This window comes from Aspergillus alliaceus (genome assembly GCF_009176365.1).
Source record: "Aspergillus alliaceus strain CBS 536.65 unplaced genomic scaffold BDW43scaffold_5, whole genome shotgun sequence".
Classification (NCBI taxonomy): Eukaryota; Fungi; Ascomycota; class Eurotiomycetes; order Eurotiales; family Aspergillaceae; genus Aspergillus; species Aspergillus alliaceus.
This window is the reverse complement of record NW_022474688.1, coordinates 184,396-197,012: the sequence shown is the minus strand read 5'-3', so window position 1 is coordinate 197,012 and position 12,617 is coordinate 184,396. Positions and strand designations below refer to the sequence as shown.

General features: G+C 46.9%; 4 protein-coding genes and 1 non-coding gene across 5 annotated transcripts; all 5 read right to left on the bottom strand.

The window, feature by feature from the left end:
* Positions 1 to 1,506: 1,506 nt before the first annotated feature.
* Positions 1,507 to 1,610, bottom strand: BDW43DRAFT_t39. The gene has a single exon. It is a non-coding gene; the product is annotated as a tRNA-Cys (tRNA).
* A 535-nt stretch (positions 1,611 to 2,145) lies between these two features.
* BDW43DRAFT_307037 (uncharacterized protein) lies at positions 2,146 to 4,903 on the bottom strand (the record flags this gene model as incomplete). Its single annotated transcript, XM_032046168.1, has 3 exons — positions 2,146 to 2,962; positions 3,022 to 4,239; positions 4,299 to 4,903. 3 exons carry the CDS (start codon positions 4,901 to 4,903, stop codon positions 2,146 to 2,148), a joined length of 2,640 nt encoding a protein of 879 aa, XP_031904355.1.
* Positions 4,904 to 6,068: 1,165 nt separating this feature from the next.
* BDW43DRAFT_307036 (uncharacterized protein) lies at positions 6,069 to 6,345 on the bottom strand (the record flags this gene model as incomplete). The annotated part of the gene is made up of 2 exons (XM_032046167.1): positions 6,069 to 6,196; positions 6,264 to 6,345. 2 exons carry the CDS (start codon positions 6,343 to 6,345, stop codon positions 6,069 to 6,071), a joined length of 210 nt encoding a protein of 69 aa, XP_031904354.1.
* Positions 6,346 to 6,635: 290 nt separating this feature from the next.
* BDW43DRAFT_307035 (uncharacterized protein) lies at positions 6,636 to 7,117 on the bottom strand (the record flags this gene model as incomplete). Its single annotated transcript, XM_032046166.1, has 2 exons — positions 6,636 to 6,795; positions 6,855 to 7,117. The coding sequence occupies 2 exons, from the start codon at positions 7,115 to 7,117 to the stop codon at positions 6,636 to 6,638; spliced, it is 423 nt and encodes a 140-aa protein (XP_031904353.1).
* Positions 7,118 to 10,008: 2,891 nt separating this feature from the next.
* Positions 10,009 to 11,950, bottom strand: BDW43DRAFT_179175 (putative MFS multidrug transporter). The gene is made up of 6 exons (XM_032038844.1): positions 11,709 to 11,950; positions 11,387 to 11,632; positions 11,021 to 11,305; positions 10,465 to 10,962; positions 10,227 to 10,400; positions 10,009 to 10,174 (listed from the first exon to the last, which is right to left on the bottom strand). The coding sequence occupies exons 1-6, from the start codon at positions 11,803 to 11,805 to the stop codon at positions 10,116 to 10,118; spliced, it is 1,359 nt and encodes a 452-aa protein (XP_031904352.1). The 5' UTR covers positions 11,806 to 11,950; the 3' UTR covers positions 10,009 to 10,115.
* Between the last annotated feature and the right edge of the window lie 667 nt (positions 11,951 to 12,617).

The window sequence follows — 12,617 nt, the reverse complement described above, 5'->3', positions numbered from 1 at the left end:
GAAGGCTGGGGTTCCCCGGATTCATCAAAGCCGTACATTCCTGCACAAGGGCGGTGGGCACTATCCATCTAATGACATAGCATCACCACTGTCGACTATGATCAGCATCTTGGGGTGGCTGCTATCAGCACAACGAAGCCGTGCTCAGAAAAATAAAACCTGGCTGGCTGGAGGTATTCTATTGAAAGCAAGTTTTGAAGGCGATGTACAGTAGTAACCAAAGGGTTTCGAGAATAGAAAATGCATGTAAGAATGGTACTTCTATGCATGGGGAATATCCACAAGAATATGTGTTATCATATTTCTGGGTTTGTTATGGGGGAGAACTGGTGATATCTTTTAAACAGCTTGATGCATGCCTGAGGCACTAATTAGTGGCTCCAGTTTCGCTGAATAACATGCTTTCATGTCATCTGTGTGACAATTACCGTACCTGATCACCTGACGACCGATTGTCTATATACACTGGCTTTTTCGATGTAGTGTTAGATCATCATGTCTCATTCAAAATGAGCTCTATCGAGGCGGCGCTTGTAGAAATAGAATCCTTAAAGCCAGGAGAATCGATCAATTTTACTAAAATTGCTCAGGCTCATGGTGTAAGCCGAACAACTCTGTCGAGACATTACCGTGGCGTACAAGGCACAAAATATAGTCAGTATGAAAAGTAATGTATTCTCAGTAACCAGCAAGCTAAGGAGCTTATTAAATATATAGATAAGCTTACTGAGCGTTGCTTATATTCTACACATGAGATGCTTCGAAATTTTGCTGGGGAAAATGCTGGAACTAAGCCAGGAAAACACTGGCCAAGCCGTTTTATAAAGACATATCAAGATGCTCTTTTATCTCTCTATACTACTGGTATTGATTCTGCACGCCACAGAGCTGATTCTGTATTTAAATATGGTTTGTACTTTGAGCTTCTGGCTAGAAAGATGCAAGAATATGAGATACAGCCAGAGAATATGTATAATATAGATGAGAAAAGATTCCTTATCAGGGTGCTTTCTAAAGGCAAAAGGATTTTTTCTAAGTAATGGTATGAGAAAGATGGCCTCAAGCAACGCTTACAAGATGGTAACTGGGAGCGGATTACTATAATTACCTGTATCTGCGCGGACAGAAGCTCGCTATCTCCTGGCTTAATATATCAAGCAGTTTCTGGCAAGTTGCAGGATTCCTGGCTTTAAGATTTTAAAGCTACGGATTATCAGTGTTTTCTTTGTCTCTTCTTTATTGGTCCAGCCAATCACCCCGTTTATGAGTCTCGTTTGCTACAACAGTATCGCGAAGCAAAGAGACTGATATCCCACAAGCTGCAATGCATGTCTTTTTTTCCATTGTCATGTAGAATTACAGGCATTCACCTAGAAATAAAGATAAAGAGAACGTAATTATTACACTATAGTTTATTTGTTAAATTCATCCCATCATTATATTTTATTTTACACTAAGGGGATGGAAAAAAACAAAATTCATGGTATGCCGAAAAAATAAGATTCGAGGGACAGGCCAGGATTGAACTGGCGACCTAAAGATAGCTTGCAATGAAGAAGCCGGAACCGGCAAATTGCAATCTTCCACTCTATCCACTGAGCTACTGCCCCATTAGTTGTGATTTTATTGCTCATTAATGTTCTATCATAGAGGGGTAAGATAGCGATATGTTATGCCCTACTCTTCTTGGAGCTGGGTCAATACTGAAAAACTGTTAATCCCATAGATAATTTATATGCTATCGAATTAAACAGTTATTTACACCAGAAAAGACAATGACCACATTCTCTCGGGCGTATGTTTATAGCAGCATACATGTCGCTAACGTACGCGTGTCTCACCGCTTTTCTTCGTCTTAGCTAAATATACGGACAATCTAGTGCCCCATTGATAGTCAAGCATGATTAATGCAAGCCGCTGAGAGTAAAGGGTATCGCTCTAGGTCCGACTTGATGGGTTTGCCTCACTCTAGGAGAAAGGTACGTTGATTTAGTATTTCTCGGCTTTGTACGAACTTCGAGCGAAGATACGTAGCGGTGCGACAGAAGTTCTATTAGAATTACAAATTATACACATTAACAAAAAATACATATATGTGCTAAGAACGCCATCCAAATACAATATACATGATATACATCAATGATTTCAACGGTACAGGCGCACCGGATTTGGAGCATTCACTTCCTGCGATGTAAAAGTGCAGTGGGCATACTTGATCGAAGAATCAGGCCCAGCTCCAAAGTAAGCCGTTGACCCACTTGGATCCTGCTCATCTAGTCTATGGCCTACAACCTCTCCCCACATTACCGGTTTCAAAGCTGCATCGTGGTCGTCCGGCGGAGGATGACAGGCAGCGCTGATGGCGGCGCTACAATGCGTGGCTAGTGGCATGCGGGATTTCAGCCGACGACAACTCAAGCCTAAGAGGGCGATTATAGCTACCCCGGAGACGAGAAGGCCGCAAAAAATGGCAATGGGGGAATAGCCGCACCCGCGGGTTGATTTGGACGGGTCCGGCTGGTCGCGGACGTCATAGGCTTGGATGTTAACGAAAAAGATGCTCTGGGAGAGGAGCCAGTGCATTATTACCGAGAATAGGAGGAGAGGGGCGCCGTAGCGGTATGGAAGGCTGAGGTAATATGTTGAGCGTTGTTGACCTTTGGGCCAGGAGACCCGTAGAGGTTTCCGCTGTGTGGCATAGTCGTCGTATTCGGCGGCGATCAGCATGCAGGTCATGAGGCTGTTGCAAAGGAAGTAAAGGATGGAAAGAATCATCTGGGGGGTGTTGGTTAGCAGCACTAGCGAGATCACGGTGTTCGAAATATTGCGGTCTTGAATCATGGTCTGCGCCGTGGCTTTTCCGAATCCGATATCCCACGCTCGAGGGATAGAACCATATATGTTGCTACCTGCAATCGACAAACAGAAGAGAAAGATGGAGGTCGCCACGCAGCAAAGAAGGCTAACCAAGCGACTGGTCAGACGGTAGGCCATAGTGATAGGGTGAAATTGCAGACTTACAAACCAAGTGTAGCTGTCCAGCGCCAGACACTAGCAGCCTGAAACCATCGCTTCCTTTCTGGGAGCATCGTCGGGTAATCCCTTGAAAGACTATCCGATCCTTGAGGAACGTCAACTAGGGGAGTACCCGCTACACTCACCGCGGAACGGTGCAAATGGTACCCTTTAAATCGACCAAGGTTTGACAAGAGAGTAACCGCAGCCCAGGATTGTGGGCCATGAGTGACGTCTGCTCGCGACATCAGACACCGGCCTTCTGTATTCGGGTCTGGGTGCGTCAGAAATGAGGAGATCGCATCACCGACGGTCAAGAGAATATCCTTCCGACTGGACCTTGCTGTAAGATACATGCAAACCACCTTAATCACATTGGAAACGATCACCGCAATAGCGATAGGCGGACTGTAAAACAACTGGCATCGTTGTTCCTTGTCCTTGCTCATACATCCGGAGATAGGAACCCGTGTAAGGCTGGTTACATTGGCTATATACAGAGTAGAAGGAAACACCGGGCGGTTGCCCTGCTCAAATGTGATGTTACCAGCCCAAGAACTCGCCCAGTGGGATGGAGTCTTCAGATATGTTGCCAGGGCCTGACCGTCGGGGTTGTAGGCGGTTAGATACTCGTAGAGCTCGCCCAGGTCATGGGCTATGTCCTCGTCGACATCTTTTGCCTTGTCATACACGTGGACGGTAGTATTGAGGGTGAAATAGGAAACGTTAAGTGCCGAAGAAACATTCGTCATGGACGTAGGAAATGGCATGGTGAAGTTCCAAGGATGATACGCCCAATGGAGGCCATGTACGGTCAGATTGCCGCTGTTCATTATTTGATGGACGACTGACTCTCCCTCGTACTGTTCTAGGGAATCAAAATAATCGTATAGTAGGGGTACCGAGAATAATGAATCGCCAATCACGCCAAACAGACTGCTTGTATTACGCAAGTACTGCCTATCCGCAGTAAATAGAAGAGTGCCCAGGTGAGTATTGTATTCTATATTATACTTGTTTAGACAGTCTTGGATGGTCATATTGTTGTATGTGCCGTTGAATATTTCGGCCCGAACATCCATGGGACTCATGCCAACAGTAGCCGTGAAGGAGTCTGAGGCACTTTCATCCGCGACCAATGGCTCACTAGCTGTCAAGTCGTCAGGGACCACAACCGTCGCGTATTCCAGCGTGGAGATTGAGGAGAACACCACCGAGTTGTATCTATGCCCATGGTTAACAACACATAACCCGTTCAGGGATTCAGGGACCTTGCTACTTACATCATATGGATCGGGGTAGAGCTTAACAGTAGAAGAACCCATAGTATCTTTCGTCTGGTGTCCATTATAGCAAAATTACGCACGCTAAAGGTGCCAACATCCAGCCATTTCCGTTTTTTATGAGCCTGGTTGATGTCCGAACGCGACGGCGCGCCTAGACACTGCATGACATAGTTGCTGGTTGCCAGTAGGAGAGTGCTGAGCACGTTGATGAGCAGATGCAGTCCTGTGGCCCAGCGACTCGAGACAGAACAGTTTCCATCGTACAGTGTGATTGCCTGAAACTGTCGCCTGTTTAATGGCTTCGAATAGCTGATCCCTGTTGCAACGATTGCCATGATGAAGTTAAGGGCGAGAATTATACCTGCGCCCCGTGTACAGAGCAATGCACCACGGATCCATTCTTTGCCTTCCTCATGAGTCTCATCTGGGCCGCTCGGTGATGATAAAGATGTGGTCGAGACAGTTCTCAAATGATTGGTGACCTCCTGTTTATCATCCCCCTCCGATATGCCCTTAGATAGACTGGAATATTTTGGTGAGAGTCGCCATGATGGAAGGATGGCCCAAGGGTCTACGCCAACTTCCTTATTTTCGGCCGCCATCGATTCATAACTGGCCTTGGGACTTGGAGGACAGAAGTCAGCAGTAATTCGGCCGCACCTGATTGTACGGGACCTTTGTTATCCTGAAAGTATCGAGTTTTTCTAATGTCGCAGGTGAACTAGAGATGGTTGTCAAAATGTCAGAAAATGGAGAAGGCTGGAAGTGCGGGTTTTGATGAATTTTGATCCACTTTCTTCTTTCCCTCTTTAGCTCTTTAGCGTCTTTTACTTGAAATCCTGCTTTATTGTTGGTAGGAGTCTGAAACTAATAACGCGGCGCCTTTTTTAGCTCCTAAAACAACTTCGTCTGCTCTGTACTCAACCTTTGGACGGTCGCATAGCACCCGAGACCTTTCTACTACAAAGATTAAAAAAGAAATTAAGAGAGAAAATCTTAAAGGTGGGCAAGAACAGTATGCATACCGACCATTTATAAACTCTGAGACTCCACGACTGCTGAAGATAATTTGTATGAGTCAAGATCCATGATTAGAACACTTATTCCGCTGGCTTTAACGACTGATGAGAATGGAAAATGCTTCACCATCCTACAATCTAATAGACGAGACTCTTGTCTCCTTGTTGCTCCAGAGTCTAGGCTATATCCTTGGGTGGGATGACGCGAGGATCGCAGAAACTTCCGAGGTCCGTGCATGCGTTTAATGAGGATAACCCATATCCCATTTTCTCATTGGTAGCGTGATGATTAGTCTACCTAGCCTGCAGCTGAAGAGGGACGACAGCATATCGGCACGGCTTGGTCCAACTGCCATGATCTTCTCACACTGACAAGGAGTAAGTATAAACCGATTCAATGCGGAAGCACACAGAACCCTGGCAGCCACTTTGACAGGGCCCTTTGGATCATCTATGTTCAGCTGAGGATAAAACTTGGGGCTGTGGTTTGCTGGAATCTTGATTATACCTCCACCTGCTTCGTCCCATCTCTTCTTACCAATGCTGCCATATCGCCAATAACAGTACGGGAGGTTAGATACTGTCCGACTTGAGTCACTCTTTGCCAAGTTTGCGAAATCTTCAGAGCCCATAATACCAGGTAAAGGGTACTGGAAATCGTCACCTAATATCCCCGTAATACGCTAGCGAGGTCTTCGGCAATATCGGCTTAGTTGTCTGCGAGTGCGCAATAGAAGAGGTCCTCAAATTATGGATTCGGCCCGCACTCATCGTCCTGGCCGCTAGGGGAAGGAGGGCATATATCACGGTCATCGGGGAGAATGGAAGCATTCACTTCGTGCTGTACGATGTTCCCGATATGCTTCTCCATAATGGCTGCCACCTCGTGTGAGCCAGGCCGTGTTCGGTATTATATTGGGTACAGTTCCTGCATGCAGCTCACCTACTGTGAGCACGGCAGTATCCCGGGGTGATACAACCCGGGAGACAACGGTTTGCAGCCTGGACACCATGTTGGCGGCCATGATAATAGGATCAACGGCGGTTTCTGGTCTAGAGGCATGTCCACCCTTCCGCCACATCGCTAGCGACCTTCCACCCATCTGTTCTGGCGTACACTACCCCCCTTAAGAGACAAATACAACCAGGTGGCTCTGGAGTAACGTGCCCACCAAAGATATAATTCGGCCCTTTGTCGCATATTAGCTTCACCTTTGGATAGCGGACACTAGGTTCAACTAGGCTCACAAAGGGATCTTTTCCCGTCTACTTTCAACCTCTGATACAATTATCATCTATCATCGCTTGCGCATCTTTACCCTGTTCTTCGGGGGGACTGAAAGCACGCTATTAATATGCCATTCCAGGAAACCTTGGCCTGAACCAACGCCCTCACAGCCGCCAGAAGAGCAGTTGTATGCAGATCATGACCACATGCGTGCATAACACCGTTATTCCTGGACTTATACGGCAATCTAGAGGCAAGTTAGTCATGCAGCAGGATTCCCAGATCTGGGCCCAGATGATAACTCACTCTGTCTCTTTCTGAACTGGCAGAGCATCCATATCCGCCCGAAGTAAAAGGACGAGTGGGTCACCATCTAAATCTTTAGATACATTACTGAGTACGCCCACCGTAATGGGTCCGCTTTCCTCTTTCCCAATATCCCCGAAGATAACGATATCGCTCTCTATTTTGCCAAGGAATGTTTCGGCCTTCCCGGCAGTAAATCCTTCATCAAATGATCTCCCAGGGTTTTCGTGCAGCTGCTTGTAGAGATCGTAAAAGAAAGCCATTGGTTCTGGTCCCAGCCATTGATTGTACCGTTGAGAATGGTCTGGATTCTTTCATTCCTGGAAACCTAGTATCTCGGGTGCTGCGGCTGGTGTCGAAGCCTGGGGGGTTCTACTCGCGGCTGCTCCTTGTCGGACGAGGGCGGCGTCTTATTTCTGTTATCGAAAGGAAGGGAAAACATGTTTAGTTGCCGGTTTGTTTCGCTACATAATGTGCATGGATGCTTATCATATACTGGAAAATGATAAAAGATGTCGAATGGTTGCAATTCGCTCACTGCAACGGTTACCTACCACGATGCCGACATAGACATACAGAGTACGACAACTTGGAAGTGCCGATCGTTTTCCAACAATGCGTCTGTTCCTGCACACCAATAATGCTCATATTTGTTGCCAGAGTTATATCATGTTCATCACAAGCGAAAACTGATCGGTGAACCGCGGTACAAAAGCCGATATTGTAACATGCGCATTTCTCCGGTAGACTCAATGCATACGAGAACAAATTTTGACAAAGTATTCTTGACAGATACGTTGCATATGGTATTCACCTGCACTACGGGGGCCATCGCTAACTATACAAGCAACCATGGACATGAGGTCTGGTGATATCGATACTCGGCTTCTTTCCTCGATGAGGGAGTATTTGAAGAGTAAGATGCGGTTCACGGGCCTGAGGTCCCGATTATGCCGGACACTTTTGTCACAGAGAATGTCACAGACCAGAAAAACGGTCTCAGCAAATACCTGCAGCATGCTTGGGCCGAGTTTGTGAAAACCCCACACAATTGACCCGGATGACCGCGGATAGGTAGGAGCGATGGCTGTGAACTGGCTGATATTGATAGTAATGGTAGCTCTGGTGCGGATATAATCCCTTTTTGGGAAGCAGACCATGATGTGTGGCACTCTGCTTGGTTTTGCCAAAGCCTTGGGGTTTGCATTGTAATGGATGTGCTCTGACAAACTGGCATTGACACCGACACCCCTCCTTGAGGCTGACCTGGTCTGGTCACGTAGTAGTACTGCCATATATCCTATTGGAGATAAACTATGATGAGTAAGGAGCGAAACACATACGAGGTGGAACAGAAGCCGTTTTACGTAGCTATTCAAGTCACGTAGAGATTCACATAGTTGATTTACATACCGGACTTGTCAGAATCTCAATAGCAAGTGATACGGAAAGAGAAAAGAGGTTGTAGACGTATTGGTAATATTATAAAAGATTAAAGTGAACGAATAACCGCTATAGTGGAATCTCAAGTTCTACCTAAGTCATGTGACTCACTATCAAAAGCGGACATTGAAGTAATACCACTGCCATTCTATCTGTGTGAATCTTCCACTTCAATTGGCCCATTGAGCTGCGATTTCGCAAGACGCCATTGCACGATGTTCTGAGTACGTAGTTCTCTTCCATGGCATAACCGATACTAGAGAAGTTTGCGGGCGTCACTACCACTCTTTGTGATCACGTTCGGCATCCGTAGCCCTCGTTCACGAAGGAAATCTGGCTTCCCCGGAGCATCAAAATAGACTAATCGTTGTTCCCAGAGATTGTTCAAATGTACATGCTCCTAATGATCCCATTTCGGTGGCTAGAATCTCAAAAACAGGTCGAAACTCCTCCTGACGGAAATGAATCTCTTCCAACACCAAGTGCTTTACCTGTTGATGGTGCTGTAGGAAAGATACCCAAGAGCAGCTTGGAATGTGTAGATACCTTTCAAACAACAGCGCTGCAGAGAGATGAATAAACATGTCTCTGCAACCCGAGCGAAAGAAGACCGCTCTTCCTCTTGAGATTCCGTTAATTACGTAACTGGCGTCTACCAGTGGAGCTCGAGATCGTCGGATGTTGGGAAATAGGACAGAAATTGACAATAGACTGAGCATTATTTTTGCCTGCTGTCAGTGATTGCATGTCTTGGCTTCTCTGTATTTGCGTCCCTCGATGGGATAAACTTAGTGATAGCTTTCTGACTCCCTTGAGAGACAAGGACAGGTTATCAACTTCTTGTAGCGTTCTTGCGATATAACTGCACGCCATGCTGCAGGGAGCGCCATTTCCGAAGGCATCCAATGCGTTGATGGGCAACCGGCTTGATTTGAGTGCTAGTGTCGTGTTTCCAAACAGATTGTCCACGGCCATCCATGTGTCTGCGGACCAGAACCCATACTGAACTTTAGTGTCAATCGTCAAAGACAATGAAAGCAAATAGCCTCGGGGTGAATTGAGCTGGATGTTGCTCAAGGCCTCTTCCAGGAGCGAATTGGGTTGATGTACCTGCTGATCTTCAGATATCTGTTAATTGTCGGATACTAGATTGTCGATCAGAGTGAGATGTTGAAGGGAGCATCCAAATTGATCTCCCTGGGTAACCTTGACGAATCTTCTCGGCTGGTCCTCATCGCTTAACTTGACCATCTGGGTGTAGTAGTTGGCCCGAAAGACGCCACCGGAGGACTTGATCGCAATGTCACGCCCCGCGAGTCGAAGGTTGCAAGCGGCCTTGATGCAAGGCGAGATGCTATGAGCTCTACCAACTCCTCCGGCAGACTGTCAAGAGTCGGGGGAGCAATTCTGGATATTACTCAGAAAAAAAGAGTGCATCCAGAGTGACCTATATTTACCGAGAGACAACGAAGATGTACACAAAGGAGCCGATAGAACAGGGCGAACAATAGCTGACCGAACAATAAGGTGTAGGACAAACACACTGGACAATGAAGAGATAATGGCGTGGTAAACTCCCCGGAGATAGATCATCGCTGCCATCATGTTTCTGAAAAACCAGAGAATTCAAACAGATCGAACATAATCGTCAAACACCCGCTTTTGAAAGCTCGTCCCATAGCCGTGTTCTATTACATGAATGTGCCGCTCTATTAACGCTGGTATAGTATAAGCCAAGTATCATTGCACTTTTGCTGCAGGATATTATAGAAAACACCAATTTCATGTACAACCAGATCACCGATAATCAGCGTTTCTTCAACTCTTTGATTTGAGGTTCCAGAATGCGTTGACAGCCGAAATGGCGCACAGCACCGCTGAGTAGACATTAGTACAACAGGAATAAAATAGAGGAAAGGAACGGCGAACCTATAGTGCAGTTCATTTCATAGTAGCCGACCTGTTCCGTTAGGTATCCGGACAATATAGGGCCGATGAATGCTCCTAATGTCCAGCTCATGCTCGAAACAGACAGCGCTCTCGAATACCCGCCATTAGGGCCAAAAATACCAGGATGACGGGCTTCAATCTCATCGACCGTCACTGAAGCAAGGGGAGAGAAAGTTAGTGAATACGAGTCAAGTCTATTAAGGCAAACCTAATTTACCTGTAGCTTCAATAGTCCCTGCGCCATTGAGGAAGCACGAAAATGTCCCCACCGCAGTTACAGCGGCCGCATAAATGATCCCTCCTCTGTTGTCGCGATTCGCCCAGGGAAACCGATCGTCGCCAGGCATACCCAAAACCCACATTATCGGCGTCAAGAGGGCGAAACCCGCGACGGTTGGCCACCGCGTGCCATAGCGATCCTTCAACCAACCACAAAGTGGACTCATGATAATCCCGGGACCTTGCAGAGCAGCAAATAATATGCCTGACATCATACTCCCCCAATTGAATGCGTCTCGAACATGAAGGGGGATCGTGGTGTCGAAGCTGGAAATCAATATAGCGAAGACAAAATAACTCATAGCACCGCATACGAATTGGCGATGCCGAAAAAGATACATGTAGAAGTGCCATCCGGTCTTTTCCTCAACCGCACTATCATTGCTCGGCAAGAGGGGATCGTTCTCGGGATCATGGAATCCGGGGCGCGGTGTACCTAGTAGTCACCCAGGTTAGATTTTGCATATACTGATTCGACCGGTGAGTCCACTCACCCGGATGGCTCTTCGGTTTCTCTATCATCAATACCCGGAGAATAATGTCCAAAACGAGAATAGCAAAAGCGCTTGACCATGCGAGCCAATATCCACCCATCTCGAATAGTATACCAGCAGCCATAGGTCCCGCCGACGTGCCCGCAGCGACGACAAGGGAGATCACCCCGTAGGTCTTTCCGAGGTTCTCCTGTTTAACATTATCCGCGATTGTTGCGTATCCTACTGTCCAGATAAACGAGCTTGCAATTGATTGTATTGCGCGACCGAAGAACAGGGTGAAAGCTATCATTATAACGGTTAGAAATCACTTTGCGACGATAAGGGTCTGGTGTTCAACATTCGGCTTGAAAGGGCTGCACATACTCGTCGTCGCTACAGCGAGAACAATAGTAGACACAAGCGCCGTAGCTAATGATCCTAAGAGCAGGGTCTTCTTCGAAGACATCTTATCCGCATAGTGGCCGATGAATGGACTGGATATGAGGGATGCGACCGCACTTTCCGCCAGTAATATGAAACTCATCCGCTGCGTTAGGGACACATCGAGGCCGAGGCGAGATTCGAGAATGTAAGGAAGAATCGGCACAATGAAAGCGTAAAGGAAGACATCTAGCGATAAAGACTTGGGTAAGTAGGCCTGATTTGAGCTATGCGAACGCGCAGGGTGGCAAAAGGTGATCAATACCAGAGAATAAGGCCATCGCCATCGCACTGACGATGAATAAAGACGAAGACCGCCATTTTTGGCCCCAACCAGCCCACTGAGAGGTGGTGGACTGCATGGTACAATCTCAACTACAGAAAAAGTCGTAGAGAAGAACCACGAACAGTCAGCGATAGAGGAGAAAAAAAGGCATGCGGAGGCGTATAAATTCTTTTATCGGGGGAAGCGCCAAACATTTCCCATTAGTCAACTCCGAGACCCACATGCTTCCTTCAAGAGCTATCCATAAGGGATGATGAATACGTCTTCAGCTGAAACCAGTTGCGGTGAAAGAGGGCCGGCATTGTGATATCAATGACGATGCACTTCCGACCATGTGTGAGATTTGCATGCTGCATGCAGCTATGTTTTAATCCGCGCAAGGGATTGGTGAGTTCGCTGGCATGTTCCTAGTGTCATTGACCCAATGCGGATGTAAAAGAGGCCTGTGAGTCGGCGGATCGTCCGGATCGACCGCATTCTTCGTCTCCTCCCCGTCATTCCCAAAGTTTAACCCCGTCGAGAACCCCCACTGGTTGAACATTATTCCAAATTCATACTCTACTTCGGAGTATTGCGTTAAGTTTTATCCATCTTCTGTTCAAGGACCAAAAGGGAAATGTACTTGATGAGAGAGACGAACACCTTGATCGTTCCTCTCGAGGATCCTTAAATTGCTGTACCACATAAGGCGCCTAGGGCTTGGAATGTCACGATACAGGGTTGGGATGGCCATCCCTACCAAGAGGTTTCACTCGAGATATCTTATACTCCTGAACAGGTGGCCATAACTTTTCTGTCCCCTTTTCTTTTTCTTCGTTTCGGGGGGAAAGGGGAATTATCTTTCTCACCCTGGACTTGGACCGTAAGAATCTTTACCCCGCAGGCAGT

What these genes read in the sequence shown, in the direction of transcription:
- BDW43DRAFT_179175 (XM_032038844.1), bottom strand. Translation starts at nt 11,805, where the DNA reads ATGCAGTCCACCACCTCTCAGTGGGCTGGTTGGGGCCAAAAATGGCGG. An exon ending in GAAACCGAAGAGCCATCCGG is followed by an intron (nt 10,963 to 11,020) that starts GTGAGTGGACTC and finishes GGTGACTACTAG; the next exon opens with GTACACCGCGCCCCGGATTC. An exon ending in TGAAATGAACTGCACTATAG is followed by an intron (nt 10,175 to 10,226) that starts GTTCGCCGTTCC and finishes ATGTCTACTCAG; the next exon opens with CGGTGCTGTGCGCCATTTCG.